The sequence below is a fragment of the Merops nubicus genome, unplaced genomic scaffold (genome assembly GCF_000691845.1).
Source record: "Merops nubicus isolate BGI_N331 unplaced genomic scaffold, ASM69184v1 scaffold2399, whole genome shotgun sequence".
NCBI lineage: Eukaryota > Metazoa > Chordata > Aves > Coraciiformes > Meropidae > Merops > Merops nubicus.
Window position 1 is genome coordinate 21,849 of NW_008628820.1, and position 20,495 is coordinate 42,343.

General features: G+C 37.2%; 1 protein-coding gene across 2 annotated transcripts in view; it reads right to left on the reverse strand.

Annotated features, from left to right (window-relative positions):
- Positions 1 to 4,186: 4,186 nt before the first annotated feature.
- LOC103779139 (cytochrome b5 reductase 4) overlaps positions 4,187 to 20,495 on the reverse strand; it is a 34,907-nt gene continuing 18,598 nt past the window's right edge. For both annotated transcript variants that reach the window (XM_008946759.1, XM_008946758.1), the window contains 6 exons: positions 14,211 to 14,351; positions 12,903 to 13,055; positions 12,121 to 12,271; positions 7,022 to 7,108; positions 5,463 to 5,627; positions 4,187 to 4,781 (listed from right to left, as the gene is read on the reverse strand). In XM_008946759.1, the coding sequence (XP_008945007.1) occupies positions 4,727 to 4,781; positions 5,463 to 5,627; positions 7,022 to 7,108; positions 12,121 to 12,271; positions 12,903 to 13,055; positions 14,211 to 14,351 (752 nt within the window). In that variant the 3' untranslated portion in view covers positions 4,187 to 4,726. The remainder of the gene's footprint in view (positions 4,782 to 5,462; positions 5,628 to 7,021; positions 7,109 to 12,120; positions 12,272 to 12,902; positions 13,056 to 14,210; positions 14,352 to 20,495) is intronic.

Genomic DNA, 20,495 nt, shown 5'->3' on the forward strand with positions numbered 1-20,495 from the left:
GTCTTTGAAAATTTAAGAATTCCAGAACCAGAACCGGTGTATTTACAAATTGGATTTTCCTATAAGCAGTTGTCTCCCTCTCATTTACAAAAGACAACAAAACCCAGAGGTTTTAAAAATACAACTAGCAAATAGTTGTTAAAATTTATCATTCCTTTTCACGATCAGCAGCATGCAGCAGCTAGCTATAAAGCAGTCTTACTAATGGATTACTACAATTTATAACTGGGATTTTAGTCTGTAGGCCTTCAACAGCAGACTGCAGTATAAATGCCATCCTATTATATTTTTCATGTTTCTCATGTGTGGACAAAAATATTTTATGAATGGTCTCTTGGCAGACTTACTATTAATATACTGTACTCTGGTATTTACTTCTTCAAGCTACTGTTTTAATTAAACAAAATATGTGTCTATGGCTGTAAAATGTCATAAATTACATGAAGAGTTTATCCAAAAATATGTTCCAAGACCTGGGAGACTGCAGATGTCCCTTCTTTTCCATACCAGCTCCTTGTTTGACACCGAAAACACAGTAATTAAGCCTCTCAGAAAACTAAAGAGTTTGTTTCTTGGTGAACTACCACCCAGAGACAGCAAAGAGCATCAGTTCAAGAGAGTATTTACCTGACATTAACAAGGTAATAGGAGAATATTCTTCTGATGTCACATGCTACTTCTAGTCTTATTTCCTCTGAAAATGCAGCTGTTCTCTGGTCAATCTCTGCACAGCACATTAGAGCCTATTCCCTTCCTCCTCTCCCCATCCAGTAACTCTGAATCTGCAGGCCAGCTTCAACAGAAGTTGGGTACCGTATCATTTTGCTGAGCACAAACTTACTGTAAAAATCATTTTAACAAACTGAAAGCTTATGGGAACATCCATTTAGTTTCAACAGGGTACCTCACTGAACCAATGCCAAAGAACTGAAAGTTGTACTAGCACAGAACACCCCCTTCCCCATATTTCAGGAAACTAACATGTTACATCCTCAGAGATGTGCAAATTCTTAAAAAAATTACATCATTCGCTGATAAGGTAGCTTGGGAAACATCACTTAGAAATATTTGATATAAATATTGAACTCTTCCTCTATAATAAAAACCCATAGTATATAACCATCAGAAGTTGCAGGATAACTTTAGCTACTTGTTGTGAACTAGATGCCACGACAACAAAATTGTAGCGCAGATACTTTTAAAAAAAAACACTTCAACAAAATTTCTTTTTTTTTAAAAAATTAAGTTACCCAAGCTAATTGATTATAAATTCGTGACAGTCAAGATATCGAAGTATGAAGTTCTGCATAATAGCTTATCTGACCTCACGAAGCTGAACAAAGCCAGGAGCAAGGTCCTGCACCTGGGTAGAGGCAACCCCAGGCAAAAATACAGGCTAGAATGGATTGAGAACAGCCTTCCCAGGAAGGACCTGGGCATGCTGGCTGACAAGAAGCTCAGTGAGACCCAGCAATGTACGTTTGCAGCCCAGAAAGCCAACCATATCCTAGGCTGCACAAAAAAAAGCATGACCAACATGTCAGGGGAGGAGATTCTGCTGCTCTGCTCTCCTCTCCTGAGACCCCATCTGGACTACTGAGTCCAGTGCTGAAGTTCTCAGCACAAGACAGACATGGACCTGTTGGAGTGGATCCAGAAGAGGGCCACAAAAGTTGGCCTATGAAGAAATGCTGAAAGAAATGGTGTTCAGCGTGGAGAGGAGAAGGCTCCAGGGAGACGTTACAGAAGCCTTCTAGTAATTAAAGAGAGCCTACAGGAAAGATGGGGAGGGACTTTTCACAAGGGCATGTAGCGATAGGACAACGGTCATGGCTTTATACTGAAAAAGGGTAGATTTAGATTAGTTACTAGGAAGAAATTCTTTCCTATGAGGGTGGTGAGATTCTGAAACAGGTTGCCCAGAGAGGCTGTAGATGACCTGCCCTTGGAGGTATTCAAGACCAGGTTGGATGGGGCTTTGAGCAGTCTGGTCTAGTGGAAGGTGTCCCTGCCCATGGCAGTGGGGTTGGAAGCAGACGATCTTTAAGGTTCCTTCCAAGTGAAACCATTCTATGATTCTATGATCATCCGAAAAGAATGCAGAAACGCTTGCTATTAATGCTCAGCATGTTGCACCTCAGGATTGACCTTTTTCTCTCCCCAGTTTATTTGGATCCCCACAGCACACAGGTCCAAATGACAGCCTCATGTTGATTCATGGATGATGCCATGCAGGTACCTCCAGGTTCTCCCATTTACTAGGCCAGATTTAGATATTCCATTTCTATTATAAACAGAAACACTTCTGAATTGAGTGCTTGATGCTGATTGACAATAAATAAATCAGAAACTAACTACCAACAACAACCATTCAAAAGTTTTCAAGACTAACACATTTGCATATTGAGACTTCCAACAGTGTCTCTTTTGCACGTCATAGTCTTGCTCCTTATCAGTAAACTCAGTATCTCAATATTACTCAGTTTCCAACCGGGTGTTACCATTTCCAGGAAAAGTACAGTTTCAACAAGCCCTGGAATAGCCTCTTCTTCCCCCATGGACAAATGCAGCCCAATATCCAGGAAGTTTACTCCAACCCCATGAGGATCTGACCTGGAAGAACTACCACAGCAGAACGCCTCTGCACTCAATGCCTTGTTAGATTTGCAAGGGCAAGTTCCAATTTGGTTGTTTTCCTTGCTTCATATTTAAGGTATTTAAGACATGCCAATACCTTATGACACTGAATGTAACTGATTGCATCAGGGTCTTTCTTGTTTCAGGATGACAATCCTGAAGTCTCCAAGAGGACAACTTCCTTCAGATTGGGAACAAACTTTCAGAAAATAAAGGGGGACACTAACTGCAGACTTCAAAAGCTGCCAGACCTAAGGTAGGTTCACATCCATGATGAACACCTGGACTTAGTGAAGCATTCAAGAAGTCATAAGCTGTTGATAAATATGGCCTATGTCCTAAGGCAAGGGATAACGTCGTTGATGTACTGTGTCACAACAGCTACTTAAGACACTTTCTCTTGTCCTTCTGGGTAAAGGCAGATAAGGACAATTGAAGCACAAAAGGCAGGACACTGACAAAGTAACCTGCTAAAATAAAAAAGCCTGAGAGGAAGGCAATTAATGAAATTAATTCTCTCACACAGAAGACCATCCCTGTCAGATCTTGAGTGACTGAAACATGAGAAATTCCTCAGTATCCTATGGAAGATGTAAGGTTTAGCCATTAATGGCAAAATATATCTATTTTAAGTCACCACAGTAATCTTGCATTTGTGACAGAAAACATAATAAAATTCAATTAGCATTTTGTTTTTCCAACAGAGCACTGATGTTTCTGCTCAGCAGAAGAGCAGTTCAGAGCTTTGTGGTACAAATCTTCACAGAGAATGCATTGCCAAATTGTAACAGAAAACATTTATGATCCTTCTAGATGACAAAAATGATGACATTACCACTGTCTCTTCTAAAATAACTTGTGACCTATGAGCAACAACTGACAACCAGATCCTTTTCTAACTTCAAGTCCAATAAATGAGAGGGCACTGAAGAGATGACAGCTCAGATTAGCATAGCCAGTCACTGTCAGATAGCAATTTAACTTTTTTTAAAGGGTATTATAAAAATATTTTTTAAGAATACTGAAGTATTAATGCCATCACAAATCTGGCTTCTCAGGAAGAAAAAATACTCATTCAGTGCAACAGGAGAATGTAAACAGCACTAGATGTCATAGAATACAATGCTTACAGATACGAATGACAACATCTGGAAGGGGGGTAGCTGCTTTCCTACTTTTTTTCTCCAAACCACTATTAGACAGCAGATTGCTGCCTCATAACAACATATTTTTAATAATGGAGTAAAAAGCACTCACTGACTCAAACACCTTCATTTAATACCACTACAACCTGTCGTATATTTTTAGGTACTTCTCTGGTGCTTACCCTGGTACCTGCAGGCCACAAGCTGTCATGTTTTTACCTTCAGAATGTGTCATGACAAGGGACGGCTGGTACCAGTGAGGTCACACAAAGTTTTGTGGGAGACCAAGACCCCCTGCCTCTCTTCTGAGTTCTCAGCTAGTGTCTTAAGCTTGCGCAAACCTTTCTGTAGGATATTATCAATGGAAAATACAAAAACAATCTGCAAAAATGCATAATGTAAAATTATTTTTTTATTATTTGATGTAAATTTTCTGTTTTACTAAAGGTATTCTTTGTTTACAAAGACAAAAATGTATCTGGATCACTTGCAAGTCAAATAGAGATATCAGATGAAAAAGAACATTTTTCAGTGACCGGTTACCTGAGTTACAGTGCAATATTTAATTTCAGACAGTATTGCTCTTAAGACTTTTTACAGTAAGAAACAGGCTTTTTTAAGTCAAAACCTAAATCAGTGCTTGCCATAAATTTAAGAGTTCTCACGAACCAACAACATGAAATACCTTACATAATGTATACTATACATTTTTGCTTGCATCTACAATAAATTAATACCCTGACGACTTAAGTATTAGCAAAAATATTTACAAAACCAAGATAAAACACAGTATAAAATTTTTTCAAAGATACATTTCTTCCAAGAAACAGTTTGGTACCAAGAGTGAAATTTCAAGTCTTACAAAATTGCTTCTCACTTATTTAGATTCACGAAGGTAAATAAATAAGATTTATTTATACAAACATTGAAATTCTCATATGGGTTTATGCAGTGAAAGCATGTATCTCTTCTTGGGAGTATCCAAGATCCTTCAGATATCTGAAAGTCAGAAATCAAGTTTGTAATATTAATATTTGGAACCCAAAGCTCACCACAGACACAGCTGAGGCATAACTTCAGCACCACTATCTTGTTTGTATTCAGCCATGCACAATGAAGTTTACCTTTGTGAATACGTTTAGAAAACAACTCATGCCCAGTAGCTCATAGGCACTACATGATCTTTTAGGATACCGAATAAAATTCTAAAAACAAATACAGATATCATTTGAATTATCTCACATTTCTCAAGAGGCAGCCAGTTCCACCCTCCACTAGATCCATGCACCTGACTTCAGTAGGGCTGCTGAAATGCAAATAACACCCATACTGAATTCGGTACAGAATTAAATGCATTAATTGCAGCATTTAAAACCTTGAGGGAAAAAAGAGTCATTCCTAAAGAGAAGCTCTTAGAAAATTTTGGACAACTTACTAGACCTCATTAAATTTACATATTACTGACATTTACTTAGCTACACATTAAATGTGCTCCTCTAGTATAATGCCACTATGATGTTGGGTTCTTTTTTTTTTAAATTTACTTAAAAAAATTTCTTATAAAGCAGAAAACAAAGCCATTTTTGAAAGACCACTAGGTCAGAAACACTATAGCTGGTTAGGTGATAAATTTTTTTTTCAAAAATCATCATTCTCTAGTTCATAATTTAAAATACTCACTGCACTCCTTGTTCTGTAAAAGGTGTTGGACCACAGATGCAGATAAGCACTTTGGAGTCTTTTCTGCTTCTCTTTACAAAATCAGAGAGAAGAGATGAAGAAATCTTCCCCTGTTTACCCAACCAGCCCTTTGTTGGTTGTGAAAGAATGAACTGAACCTCAAACCTGGTAAGCAGAAGAATATTCAATAAGTATTGCTGCTGATGAGAAATCTGCTACACAAGATGGTAGTGACTGAGACATTGATGCCTCCTGTGATAACTTTCCTGTCCTGCTCAGCTCCCTCTGCACAGTATCAGATCTCACAGACACTTGGTTGTTCCTACCAAACAGGTGAGTAAAATCTCCTCCAGTATTGTGTACTTAAATATTTAACCCAATCTTTCAATCTTAAAAATTTTAGCTCTATATTTTACCTTATAAAAATCACCAGCTGGTACCAACTAAGAGTCTAAAACATTATTTTCCTGTTCCTTTATTCACTTACACGTATGCTGGTGTAGCTCAATACACAAGTAGTAAAGTAAAAATGATTAGCCAAACTTATGAAAATGCCAGTACAATTTTGTTAAAGAGAAAATATTATAACAGCTTCAAAAACTCACTAACAGTAGCTACTGAGTAAAAACAAGCCCTCATGCATCAGGCTTCTATTGAAAGGGAGAAAGAGTTTTTAATGTGAATTTGCACAATGTCTAGACTATGACTCCCTGGATGTGGCAGACATCACCAGGTTGTGAAATAATATTTTCACTTAATTTTATGTGAATAAATGTTAATTGAAATTTTATATTAATAAGTGTTCCTTAACAATGAATTTGTTCATAAAATTTCAACTAAGAATTAAGGAGTCATAAACAAAACGTACTTCCATCATGTAAAAATCTAGGCAGTGACAATTTATCTAGTGACAAAAGCCAGGGTACTGAAATTAAAAGGCAACCTGACATTCTTATGTTTCCTGACAGAACTATGACTGACTAAACAAAATTGATATTACATGTGCACTAGTGCATTTTAATCTGCAATTACAGTGTAACTGAGGTAAAAAAAAAAATCAACAACTAGACAGTAAGTAAAAATACAAGCCAAATTAAAACTTCAAATTTCTAGATAAATACTTTCTCAACTAAGTGACATCAAAGAGGCTTTTCAAGATTTCCCTAAACTCAGAATATTGTTCTCAGGGTACACTATTCTCTACCTTTTCTGTGCTTCTCTTTGCATACCTGTATTTTCTATTGCTAAAGCTAATTTTATTCACCTTCAAAAAGCTTCTCAGACAGTCTCAACAATCCTCTCACCTAACATATAGTCACCTCCAATAAAGGGCTTCCTAGGGACCTAGAGAGCATAATGATACACCCTGCTGCTTTGCACCTGTGACCAATACAAACACACCTCCTTCTAATCCTTGGGTCTCATTAAATCATTAGCTAAGAGTTTCCAGCACCGGGATGTGTCCTTCTGCCAAAGCTGTATAGTTAGTCTAAGCCCCAACACTTGTCCTCCTACCCACTGGGATGGTACAAGTTGTTCTCCACAAGACTTTTAAATACCTTTCATCTTTAAGAGCTAATTGTTCTAGCTGGCTTCTCCAAAGTATGTCATCTTCTGTTTTGTTGAAGAAGATCAGCTTCACTCTCCTTAAAAAGGAAAAAAAAAAAAAAATTAACTGCAGACTGTTTCTGTATTTGAAGCACACGCTAAAGAAACAGAACTTACTGCATTATACAAGAAGCTTTTTACTTACATTGTTTGGTTGTCTTTTTTTTTTGCAACTCTGCAATTCTCAAATCTTTTTTCCACTAACCTAATAGTTTCTTTTTTTGCTGTATCTGAGTCTGCTGGACTTGTGACCTCTCTTCTAGTTCTTAATTCTAACCATGTCTGCAGTTACAACCTCTAGTTCATGAACTGCTGTCCTACGAAAAAAAGAGTCTTTTGAAATTACTGAGACCTGACTGAAATTACAATAGAGCTTGTCAAGTTATATCTAGTGGTTTCTTAATATTGTTTGAGCACTACAGTTGATAGCTGTTATATGAATTCTGTACACCTTCTTAATATTACATACACCAGCTTGTACAGATGAAACTGGAATTTCAAGGTTATGTCAATATCAATTTCATAAAGATGGAATCTAAACATATAGAAGAGAAAATTAACTAATAACTTGAAGAATGAACTACAGCTTTGCACCAGGTTATCTTATTCCTACTTTATTTATTAATTTATAAAACCTATTTACCTGGAAAGCTACTGTTTACAAGCACTATATTTGCCATATAGTTGACATTAAAAATGAATGCTCTGTGATTAAGGTCAATGCTATTATCTCTTCAGACTTTTATGCTACAATGGAAGTAAAACACAGGAAGACTGACTTTACAGAACAGGATTTACCATTTGATGAAGCCACATAAGCCTAACTTCTCCTTTATTGCCAAGGACAGACTAATACACTGGGGACAACTGATGATGTGCTGTTAAATGCAAGCAGTTCCTAAACCACACCCCACAGGGCTTTCAGTGACTGTTGTTTCCTCTTCTTAGGCACAGCTTGGAGCAGTGGGATACCCTGGCATAGAAAAACACGCAGGACCACAGGGGTACCTGTCAGCTAAGCCTGCTGGTCCTGAACACCACACAGCCCTGCAGTTCCAGTTCCACAACTCCACCACCCAGTGTCCCTTTCACATGTGGCTGACCTTGCTTCTAAGAAACTAATGCTAGCTACAGCATGTCTATATGATACTGCACTGAAACTACTAATCCACATTACCTCCTTGTACCTTGCAGAGCCATCTTTCACACAGGCACATCACATGCTAGGGCTTCTGTGGAGAGACTTCATCTCCAGCTATTCTGCAACTGCAATTTAAAAGCCTGTGTTCTCCCAGTCTTAAGGTAACACATTTTTCTGACTTCTAACATTTTTCCCCTTTTTCAGTTTGGTAGCACTTCAAGATAGCAGGAAATCAATTACAAGCTACAATAGATGCCAAAGATAAGAGATCATCTTTTACTTATGAGAAACACGTTCATTTTCTGCTGCCAAAATACAAAACTGAGGTATGACTGTTGTGTATAATATACACCATAAGTAGTATTATTGAGAGAAGTTTCAGATGTATTACAGATCAGTAAGTTATAACGTACAAACTTCAGAAAACTTGCCTGGTACAGAACAAAACAGCCCCAAATCACCTATGCTGCATCTTTAAATACTAAAACCATCTTATTCAGGAGCTAGCAAGTGCTAATAACTAGATTTCTTACACGCTTCCCAGGCCCCACTTCCCTGAAAACATGGAAAATAAAGCTCACTTCAAGAATGTAGTGCTGTCAAAGCTGGCGTGGCACACCACAGCATCAAGTGTTACTACTCAGGTGGGGGAAAAAAGTCAATAAAAAGTGCATAGGAAAGCCATGCATTTTGTTCATTGGGCACAAAGGTAGAAATTGGTTATTTAAAGAATAATGCTTTGAGACAGCCTTACCAATATGCTCTCCAGTGTAGATAATTGCATCTGCTGCAGTACTGCTCAGTACTCAGCACTACAAAGAGAACAGAAAACTCCAAAGCTTGGAATGAACTGGTAAGAGTTTTGCTAGGAATGAGGGGAAAAATAGCTAAAAGGAAGAGATGAAGATTTAGATATGATCCTCACCAGTGTAGAAAAGCTGGTTGAGAGAATGATGACAGAAGTTTAGACAAATGAAAAGCTTCATCAACCCTTTGAGAGAAAATAGGGAGAATCTAACCTAATGGAAACTACTTCAAGGATGTAGATATAATAAACTCAAAAAATGGGTATGCAAGGTCTTATGGAAAGCTGTAGAGAGAGAGAGAGAAGTTAAGGAGACACTTAGAGAATTTTACCACATAAGAAGAATATACGGTAGAAAAAGTTACAAAATCATCTTCAAAACAAAAATGACAATGAAGGTGGGACACTATATTAAAACTGAATATTACAAAAGTGGTAATTTTGGAATGGAAGGTTTGAGACAAAACAAGATTCAACTATCAAGGAGAATCAAGAACAGACGACAAGCATTCTATACTTGAGAAGATTGTCAGCCCTCTACCTAGTGTTTAGCGCCCTTGCGCCTCAGTTTTCTTTAAGAAACATATCCACCTGGTTGCAGTTATAAACCACCAGTAAACAGGAGCAAAATCTTATCTCAAAAAGGAAAAAAATCAGCACAGAGGATCGACACTTTTTAAATTAACACTTTGACCAAATATAATTTAGCCTATATGAGAAAAAAAACAAGGCTGAAGGACGAGCACTATGATGTCATGCACAAAAGGATACTGCAGACAGGAATAGAACAAAATTGTTTTCCGTGTTTACCATTGACAAGAAATAACAGACTTACAAGATAATAAGGAGCCTTTGTCTAGACAGTTAGAATGGAAATCCAATGATCCATGTTTGCTACATCCCAGCAAATGCTGCCTGGGAAATCTGGCTTCTCTGGGGTTTGCAGCCCCAGGGGAGCATTTGCTCAGCACTACAGAGAGAGGCTGCATCCAAAGGTGACCAGTCAGTTGTTACTCACACCATTCCTCAACTTTCTGCAACTCATGTTTTAGCATGTGCAATCCAAGTTTATGTCAATCATCACCTTTCACAGTAAGGTAGTTTTAGGCAAATTATGTTGAATATCTCAGGTATATAAATAGTCTATACAAATACATACACACACATATTAAAGACGCTTGTAATATTCTCCAAAAAAAAAGAATGTAACCCTTAAAGAGCACATATAAGGCCTAGAAACTAAGTTGCCTAGTGCAACTTAACAGAAAAATGAAGCTTTAAATGTCTGCTTATAAACAGAATCTATACCACATCAAGTCATCCCAGCACCTAACAAGTTTCCACAGCAAGAAGGAAAAATTAATTTACTTCAAATAGTAAGAAAACAGGTGTTGCTGTGTCCTAGGCTATCTGTGAGAATTGAACTTCCATAAGAAACTGAGCTGAAGGGAGTTAAACCATTTTGGTCATCTTTTGAGGACAGAGTCAATACAAGTATTATCTGTGCAGTAGTAGTCTTTCACATGTTATTTACTCTGTTTATTCGAGTTATGAACAAAATATCAACATTTACATCTTTTACTGTGCTCTCCTTAGTTTTGCTTTCATAGTACCATAACTACATTTACTTGACATACTAGTTTACCAATTAGACAGAAAAAAAAAATATTATTCTGAATTCACTTGGTAGCACTTCCCAAACACTTTATCAGACGATAAATTTATCTTTTGGATTCACAAAGCCAGCCAGCCACTTGTTATTTGCTACTGACAACACAGGATGCCTCAAAAGATCTAAGCAGTACACAGCCTGTCCTGGTTATGAGCAGCTTTTCTGCTCAAAAAATAGGATTATAAATTGTTCAACAATAAACAATATGAGAATAATGTCTGGGTTTATATTTTTTTTTTCTAGAAACAGATTTCTGCAGCACATGTCATCTCTTTTAGCTTTACTACAGAGACTAGTGTCCAATTAATCTCTCTATGTTGTTTCAAAATGTGCTTTATAAAGACATAATGAACCAAAACATCCTGTGCCTATATTGAATAAAACTCAGCATGAGAAATTAATCTCCATTATAACAGTCCCAATTCAAAGGTACGGAAAAACTGCAGCAAGTCTGAACCGTCCTCTGCAACAGCTTTAAAGAAAACAGTTCAGATGTTTTTTTGTTTTTATAGTTTCCCAAATTACATTTTTGTCCATGTGAACTGTTGTAATCTGTTAAAAAATTCTACAAGATGTGATTCTAGAGGAAGATTTTTGCCTAAAGCAATGTAAGCACATCTCAGCTCTATCAAAGTACACCCCTGCAGTAACAATTTGCATTTCCTTTTAAAGCTAGGCTGCTGTATACTCTCTTGCAGTTGTAAATGGAGAATCACATGAAGCAGAAGTACTAATTCTGGGCTTCTGAAGGACATAAGGTGCCAAAACAACCTGCTCACCCAACCAACAATACGTAATGTTTCTGTCTATAGATTTTACAAGCAGAGGACAGAATGCATTATGCACTACACACCTTTTGAATATACTTACATGCTGTGCTTACCTAAGTCACACCTCTGTGAAAACTGGACCTCAGCTGGTAGAAGTGTGTTACTATTGCTTAGCAGATAAAAACAATATATAAGTATGCTAGCTATTCTAACAGATTAAAGAGAAGCCATAACTAAACAGCTGTAAACCTCCTCTGTCCAAAATCCAGTATTGTCACTGAAATATTTCAATAGTAGAAAAAGGCACTCAAATCCAAAAAAGCTAGTTAAAAAAAACAAAACCATCCCTAACCAAAAAACATCACCATAGATAAACCCTCAGATTTTCTACTTGTTGAGTTCATTTATATAACAACTAATATCTAAAATGCAAATCAGTTCATTTTGTTAATGGTAGCTAATAACCAAATATGTGCAAACTCTCTAAAATTCTGACAGATTCTTCCTTAAAGCATGCCAGCTTTTGGCATAAACCAAAGAAAACTCTTTCCATACTGTTTTGTTTTGTTAATTGTTTTATTAACAATGAGGCTTGCCCATTACATTTCATCCTTCCTATGGATAACTCTAGCTTGGGGTTAAGGCACAAGCAGCATACGTACCGGAGGCAACTAACTTCAGTCAGAGTAAAATTCAGCAGCTTAACCATTGGTGTGAAGCCTGTGCCTGCTGCCAATAAAAAGACATCTTCAGAAGTCTGAACTTGTGACTTCTTGAAGTTACCTTCAGGATTGCTAACAGAAATATAGTCTCCTTTATTTAAAAAAAAAAAAGTAAATGTTAGTGAGACGAAAACAAGATAATCAGTACTCTGATTTATTGGTTTTTTTTAAAGGTCCTTTCATATTGCCTTCATCTTTGTAGCATTACGGTTCTTTTCAGAAAATACATTCTACACAAAGATCATTCTTGTTAGCAAAACAGATGTACAATCAAAGTGTCTTGATGGATTTTACACTACGAGTACAAAACATTTGCAAAATCAGTGTTCAAAAATCTACCTCTCTATCTGAAACAGAAAAGGAAGTGCATCTTAAGTCTCATAAAATAGACCTAGATTTCTTTATTTGAAAGTACAAAAAGTTGCTCTAAGAGTATATGCAATCACAGTTATCACCTATGATGTTATGCAGGTGACATATCTGAACAGTTCAATATGAACATATTTGAACACCAGTCAGGAGAGTTTTATGTAGTGGACAACTCCCAGTTACAGTAAGGATAAGCCTATATATTTGTGGCATGGAGAATAAGGTTAAAAAAAGTCGTGTATCCCAATGTATGAGTAGGTAAACAATAAGAATGCCACAATATCCAGACAGTGAATTTTAAAAGATAAAGCAACTGCTGCAAACCAAACACAAAGACCCCAATATATACTTACCAATTTGTAGGCAGTCAATTGCCCGTGTGAACAGTCCACAGGAATAAATTTTAATCATTAAATATATATGTGCACCATCATAGTGAGATGGTTGTTTGAAATCCAGTGGCAAAAAAGGCAACACGGGTGTGTATGGTTTTACTACCTCTGTCCCTAAACAGAAGAAAAAAAAAGGTAAGTGGAATAATATGAAAAGTACTCTACATCCAGCAAATTTACTGCAAACAAATAAAATAAGCAAACAGTAATCAAATAATCTGAATATCCCATAAAAATAACTCCACTGCACGCTTTTACACAAGTGTGTTACTTTCCACTGCACCAGTTCTTACTACAGTAGCCTTCTACTTCCAGTGAAAAATCTTCAGGGTGCTGTACAGTATATTATTTCTACTCTACTTAGCAATTCAAAACACTGTAAGAAAAGATCTAGTCATCCCCAAAGATCTAAACATTTGCATTTAATTTCAAGTACCACAGCTTGACTTCTTCTAAATTGGAATAGCAGATTTTTACCGCTGTGTACTGTGTACTGCATGAGTATGTTTTCATCCCCTATCATTTCAAAAAGCAATTGTATAATGATAGAAAGACTGCAAGAGCTGGATGCCAGCAAAGAATTAGGTAGGGAGGAGGAAGAAAAGATAGTTCACAATTAAGGGATGTTTTTTAACTCTTTTGAGAAATCTCTCTACCATGCGTAGCACTACGCAAGTGCAGTGACCATCATAACCATTAATATGCAAATTCTAAGAAGTGTCCTTAAAAAAAAAACACCCTGGACATTTCTCTGACCTCCCATATTTTTTTAGGTTCACCTTTTAAAAAATTTGGAAGAGTAGCAACTAAACTGCTTTTAAATGCACATTCCTCTCACAACCTCATATTATCATTAATATTGTGCAGCTGGTGCCTAAATTCGTGTCACCATGGCCGTGATAAATCTCAGAAGGAAAAAAAAAAACAAACCCACAATATTACCCTCTACATGCCAAAAAGCTGTAAAGTAAAAGGAACTGACTAATCACATAACAATGAGCTTCCCTGCCTTCAAAGACAAACAGGACTACTTCAATAGAGAGAAGGTTTTAAAGGGAGAGCTGAAAGAGCAGCCAAGAAGGCCAACAGTAAATGCCAGCTTCCTCAACAGTTAGCTTTCCAGCAGGATTAACTGAGCCAGTCCATTATTAAGCACTGTGATCCTGGAAGCAGAAACTTCCTAACTATGACCAGGGACTTAGTCTCCCAAGACTATGAGAAGGGATTTATGTTCATATATTCATGGCTACATTCTCAACTTTTCCTTACCTGCAATGATTTGTTTGAGGTAAACATGTTGTCCAGTGGGAATATGGAGATGTGTGCTCTTAGGCAACACTAAGCACAAGAGCTTGGTGTCATGGGTAACTTCTGTCTTAGAAACTAACTTGCATTTTCTGTAGAAGAGTCCTAAAAAAACATAGGTTTACTTGTTACTTACACATCTTTTAATAAGAGATAGAAGAAGGTATGTATTTCACCACAGACAGGTATAAAAAGGCTATAAAGAGATGCTTGTTTCACTACTTTTCCTAATTTTGAACTAAGAACTCATATATAGCTTTACATTAGGCTTGTAACAAACTGAATCTGTGAGTTATCAGCACTGAATAGGAAGAAGTAGAAAAGCACCAAGTACCAGCAGAAAACAGAACTCCTTGCACTACGCTGCATCTGCATCAAATCACCATACAGACATGGCATGAATACATGTATGCAGACTCAAATCAGTTTGGTAATGCAAATAAAACACAAGCAAGGCACAGCACCAGAGTCCTCAGTAACAGGCCATCTAAACCCAGCCAGCACCCCACGTATTTACTGGGCTGATCATCCCACGTTGCTCCAGCTTCACTGCTATTAGCACAAGTATTTCTGACACAGCTTTGCAGTTTCTCAGGTACACAATACCAATACTCAAATGCTTACACATGGCATAAACTGCAACTAGCAACTGTGCCTAGGTAGGCAATGCACACTCCAGTATTACTGAGAAGTATTTTAGATATGAATCGGTGTCTTTTGGCTAGCTACAAATCATGAACCCCTGTGATGTGTTCACTTGCTTACTTAAATTAACTACAAGGTCATATGTAAAGCACAAATTTTAGTTGACACAGCTGCTTTGGAGGTGAGGAGATGGGTTTCAAATACAGTGCTTTTCAACCCATGCATCAACTAAATGCTGGACAAAAGGTTAACTAAAAAAAAAAAATAATTAAAAAAATAAATCACTGTGCAATGTCTGCATTTCCACCAAATTTGTTCAAGAAACTGAGAACAACATTAGTGAAAGAACATTGCTAATCACAAAAATTACTATAAAAAAACCCAAACCTGTACATTGCTATTAACAATGGGGATTAAAAAAAAAGACAGTGGGACAAAGGGAAGGAACACCCTAGAATATTTATCTTTCTTCAAGGACAAATGGAAAAAACTAACCATTTCACCAAAGCTTTACAGAAGCTTAAAGCACTGGGTTTTGCCTGTACCCACAACAGGCCCAGAGCAAGATATGGCATTGACTCTGCCTCTGCTAGGAGAGGGGCAATAAGCCACCGGGCACACTGGGAACGATCTCTGTGGCAAAGCCGTCAGTGTAAGGCTGGCCAGACCTGCAACTGGTTTAACTAAGCAGCCATCCTCATCTAAGGAATCTTTGCATCGTTACATCACCTCACAGTCTAAGAGAGGATTTGAAAACACAAAAAAATAGAGGGCTATGCCCTGCTGATTACAGCCAGAGACTGCAGAACATCAGTAGATGTAAAGCAGCAAGGAAGAAGTACTTCAAAGAACAAAGGGCAGAGATGCAAAAATAACCCTTTAGTAGCTTTCATTCTTGCCACTTACAAAGTGTCATTTCACAACAAACACAAGAAGCTATTCCTTAACTCTCAACTATAATATTCTATCAACTGACATAGGTCTGTTGCCATTGACACAAAAGGTTAGTATTCCACTACAAGGGGACAAGTGTTTCAGCTTTCCTAAAAACCCATAACGGGAGTAACAATTGCTGCATACAGCAAGTGACAGCATATTGCAGAAGTCTAGATGCAAAACTGGAGGTAAAAACTGAAGATGACCAGAAATTGTTTTTCCTCTCCTACCTTTAGAAGAGCATTTTTCAGCTAAGCCTTTGTTTCAGCACTGCAGTGTTTTAGCTTTAATCTAAAATACCAGTGTGATGATAGTACCACACTGCCTAAACAAGTCTGTAACTCAAAGGAAGTTTCATGTTCTGTAAGATATTGGAAGCTCAAGCCTAACAAAGAATAGGGGGTGAAAAAAAAAAAAAAAAAGCAAGCATGCAACAAAATCCCACAAGCAGCACTGTCCAAGAACAAGAAAAAAAGGCAGAGAACAAGCCTCTTCCCTACAATAATCCCACCATGCCATTTACCATTTTCAATGTAAAATTTGTAACCAGTCCCAGTGAATATTTTAATGGAAAGCCTCTCAAAATTTGACAGGAATGCTCATATACGAGAACACTTGAGCATGACACCCTTCTAAACAACACTTTCTGCATTGAAGCAATTTCATGGAAGCAACATTTCTTCCCACAACTTTTTCTCATGTTACTGAAAAATATTCCAGTCACAGGCCTAAATAGCTGACCTACTAATGAAACAGGATGAGATACACAGGACATGAGCTGCCACTCAGGAAATTCCAACTAGGTATCACCATGAGGATGGTCTAGTCAAACAGTGGCAGACTGCCCGGAGAGAGTCTCTGTGCTTAAAGATGCTCAGACCTTGACTGGACAGCTTTGAGAAGGATGTTAGAACAGATGACTTCCAGAGGTCCCTTTGAGCTAAGTTAGTCTCTAATTCCAATATTTCTTTAGGTCTTAATAGTTAAAAGTAGAAGCATCTTGAGAATATGTATTTTGCCACTGCACTAGGAAATGCTTCTTTACTTTCCGACTTTAACCACACGCTGATTCTCTTTAGAACAGGAATGGACTACCAGAAAATCGGTAATAAGTGTACATCACTTGTATGTGTCCTAAACCCTGAAATCAGCCAAAATAATTTCTCAACACAGCTCTTCTTAAGCGAGCATTGCCTGACAGAGAGCTTATGCAGTTTCCAGTGAAGTCTCCATTAAATGCAAGACACAACATCAAGGAAATTCTAGCCACTGATGCAGCTCATGTGGCTCCCATTAGTTCTTTGCTCTCGCCTCCAACAGCGGCACTAAAGGGAAGCCCAGGCCAGTAAGGCTGGCTGAGCCTTATTCTTAACTAAAGGTACAGTTCGAGAACAGATGCCAATTCTGGGACTAGAAAAACAAAACAAAACAACAACAAACCCCAAACAAACAAAATCACCCAACAAGAAGCTTGAGAAGATCTCAGGAAGCTAGCCTGTCCACTCTCCTTCACCGGTGTTCTCCAAGAGTTTGAATATTGGAATATTGAATATTTGAAATATTGGTTTGAGTATTTCATTACTGTCATCAAGTATCATTTTCCAAGTAACTTATCTCTAGTGAAGTTTCCTTATTGAAGCATTATCACCCCAAACATTCTGCTATTCCCAGATATTCTGGATTTAAAACCCAGCCAAAGAGTTCAAGACAGCTGGAGACTTTACAGAGTGCTCTGTGACAGAGAAGTCAATTGCTGCCTGAAGGAAGAGCCATCACTATTAACATTCCCTTCTTCAGTGAGTACAGGATCACAGCCTGCCAATTCAACCACAACAGAAACAGAAGAATTTTAACAGAGAAGTTTTCAAAAAAAAAAAAATATTTATCCACAAAATGCTAAAACTTAAGGGTACCAAAAAGATGTTGAAACAAGATGTTCCAGCTCCGTCACCTTTCCTTCTAATTGGCTTGATTTCCAAGGGTACAAATAAACTCTGCTAGAAGGTTAAAGTATCTAAATACCTGTAAAAACTTTCAAGTTTCTAAATCTCAGCTGCACATCCAATTTGGACATGGACTAAATTATCATCAAATTCATTCTATATCACTATTGCGACAGTAAGTGGCCATGGCAATTTTCTGCATATACTTGTTTTCTTAAATTTTTCAAATATCTACTAGTGACTTATCCACTACAAATGCCTGCAGAGAGATGATGTAAAGCTTCTGACATGGAATAAATCTTTCTTCATTATTTTTTTCTCATGTCTTCTACCTAACATCCTACAAACTGCTTGAGTGAGCAAATGTTTCAGGTGTACCAAAAGACCTGAAAAATGAAAGGCAATACTTCCATTTTGTACCAGTCTTGAAGTAAAGCAAAACATCAGCATCTCTCCAGCTATATAACAGAAATTTTATGAAAAGCTTGTTGCTGGTTTTCTACCATTCTTTTGAAAAGCAGTACATACTAAGATTGCAAAGGACAATATGTAAATAAGTATGCTAAAACTACTGTCAATTCTGCAGACTTAAGAATTACTTGAAAGTATATGGGAGGTTGGTAATAATCAACTAATACTCTTCCAGATATCTGGGACTGGAGAGAGAAGTTTAAAAACTGGTTTGTCAGCTTATTCACTATTACGTAACAATTTTCTGACCTTTTCCACCTGACAAATTCCAACCTTTTCCACCTGACAAATTCCAACCTTTTCCATGTGTACCAAATTAACCTTTACCTCCTTTCTCTCTCTGATTTGCTATACAGGACTTTTGCCCTGATTCACTCAGTCCAAAAAACAAACCCTTAATGCTGACCATCAATTTAACAGTACCCTCAAACGCCTCATGTAATCACTAGATTTCACAAGCTAGCTCCTATTATCCAAAGAGCTCAGCCCTGCTCTTCCCAGATGGTCTCCCTCCCTTCCCAAAATAGAGTTTCCACTGAATCAACATCTTCTAATCTTTCCCCAGTCACACAGCACATTGTCACAGCCTAAGTCTGGCACATGGATCTTAGAGCACTGCACCAACATTCTGCTCCCTTCTGTTCCTTCCAACAAAAAGGAATGTATGATCTTCTGCTTAACATCGACTAAAACCACTGCATCAAACTTCAGAATTACATCCCATTTCAGTCCTCAGAGATATTCCCTTGATTCTCTATTGAACTCTCTTAAGCATCTGTGAATAGCTGCATACAACTGACAATAACTGCAGACCCTCTAGGAGTGCAGAAGCTGGCGATTAGGTTACTTTCCAAAGCAGGGGGCTGAGCAGAAGTTCAGAATCACTTTCAGAAGGAAGAAGTAGGGTTTATTCTCCATTTGAAAAAAATACACAAACACAGCCCTCCCCAGAAGTCATCTGTACTGAAAAGCCATGTTTCACTTGCACATGGCTACTGCTTCTATATAGTGTCTCTCAAACATTTTCCAAACTGGCATATGAAGTACTTAGCTTTCCCCTTCAATTCAATTTTTACCGCACAGAAATAAATTTCAGGATATTTGTTATTCCCCCATAGAACTCTAGCATCATTGCTTATTCTGTTGGCTAAGGCTGCTAAGAAACCAGAAAATATGTAAAAAAGTCTGATTAATTCAACTAATTCAGTTTCACTTTGCTGACAACTACAGTTGTACAGCTATTCACAAGCCAAAATTAAAAGCCTTAAAGAAAAACATTTCTTTATGTACATGCAATGTTTTCTTATTTCAGAACAAGAAGCCTTTTGAAGGTACATCATAAGTAGATTTATACTCAAGTTTTAAGTGGTCATCAGTGAAAGTCTTGATTTTTTTTTTTTTAATTTGTCAGAATTCATTTTCTCCACAACTAGCACATTAAAACAGTAAAATCAAAGTCAAATACACGTTTTTACCAACGACAATGAAAAAAAATAGCTGGCATTCAAGTTCAATTTTTTAAAAAATAATTCCACAGCAAAAACTAATTTTTAAACATTTTTCCAGCTGATACTTTTTAAACAGTCTTTGATAAACTGCAGGTCTATGTAACAGTATTACAGAGCTTGCCTGTCACCTCCAAGATTTGGCTGCAGTGCCACATTGATACAGCAGCATGATATGAAGTGGTGATCACAGTCTACCCCCTCATGAGTGGACTTCCATATCTTATTTCCCAGAAAAAGCACCTACAAGAAAATAATTTCTTAATACCTATGAGAAAAACTGCACTCTAACACTGCACTGCATGTTTGTTTTTTTTTCAAATGAGAAAGTTCTACCTTACTTTTTTTAATACTGCATTTCAGTTTCATAGGATGATGGGACTACAACCATTAGTTTTTGTTTATGCTTCTTAATGACCAATTTCATAACAGGTAGGTAAGAGTAATGTCACCAACTTCTCTACACTGACAATCTAATTATAGTGAATTGTGCTTCCCATGCAGTACTGTTGGGTAGAAACAATTTTTCCTCCAGAAAACTGAGCACTTAATCCTTTTTAAAGAGCAGAAGTAGTATTGAATATTCTCCTGAATCTACTAATACATCCTAAGATGCAGTATATTTCCTTGAAATTACTTTTTTTTTTTTTTTTAAAATCCCCCTCTATTTTGAAGAAATTCCATCATTTTCTTCTTTCCTCCAAATCAACTAACAGATACACTGGCCAAAATGTTAGTTTAAACTCAGC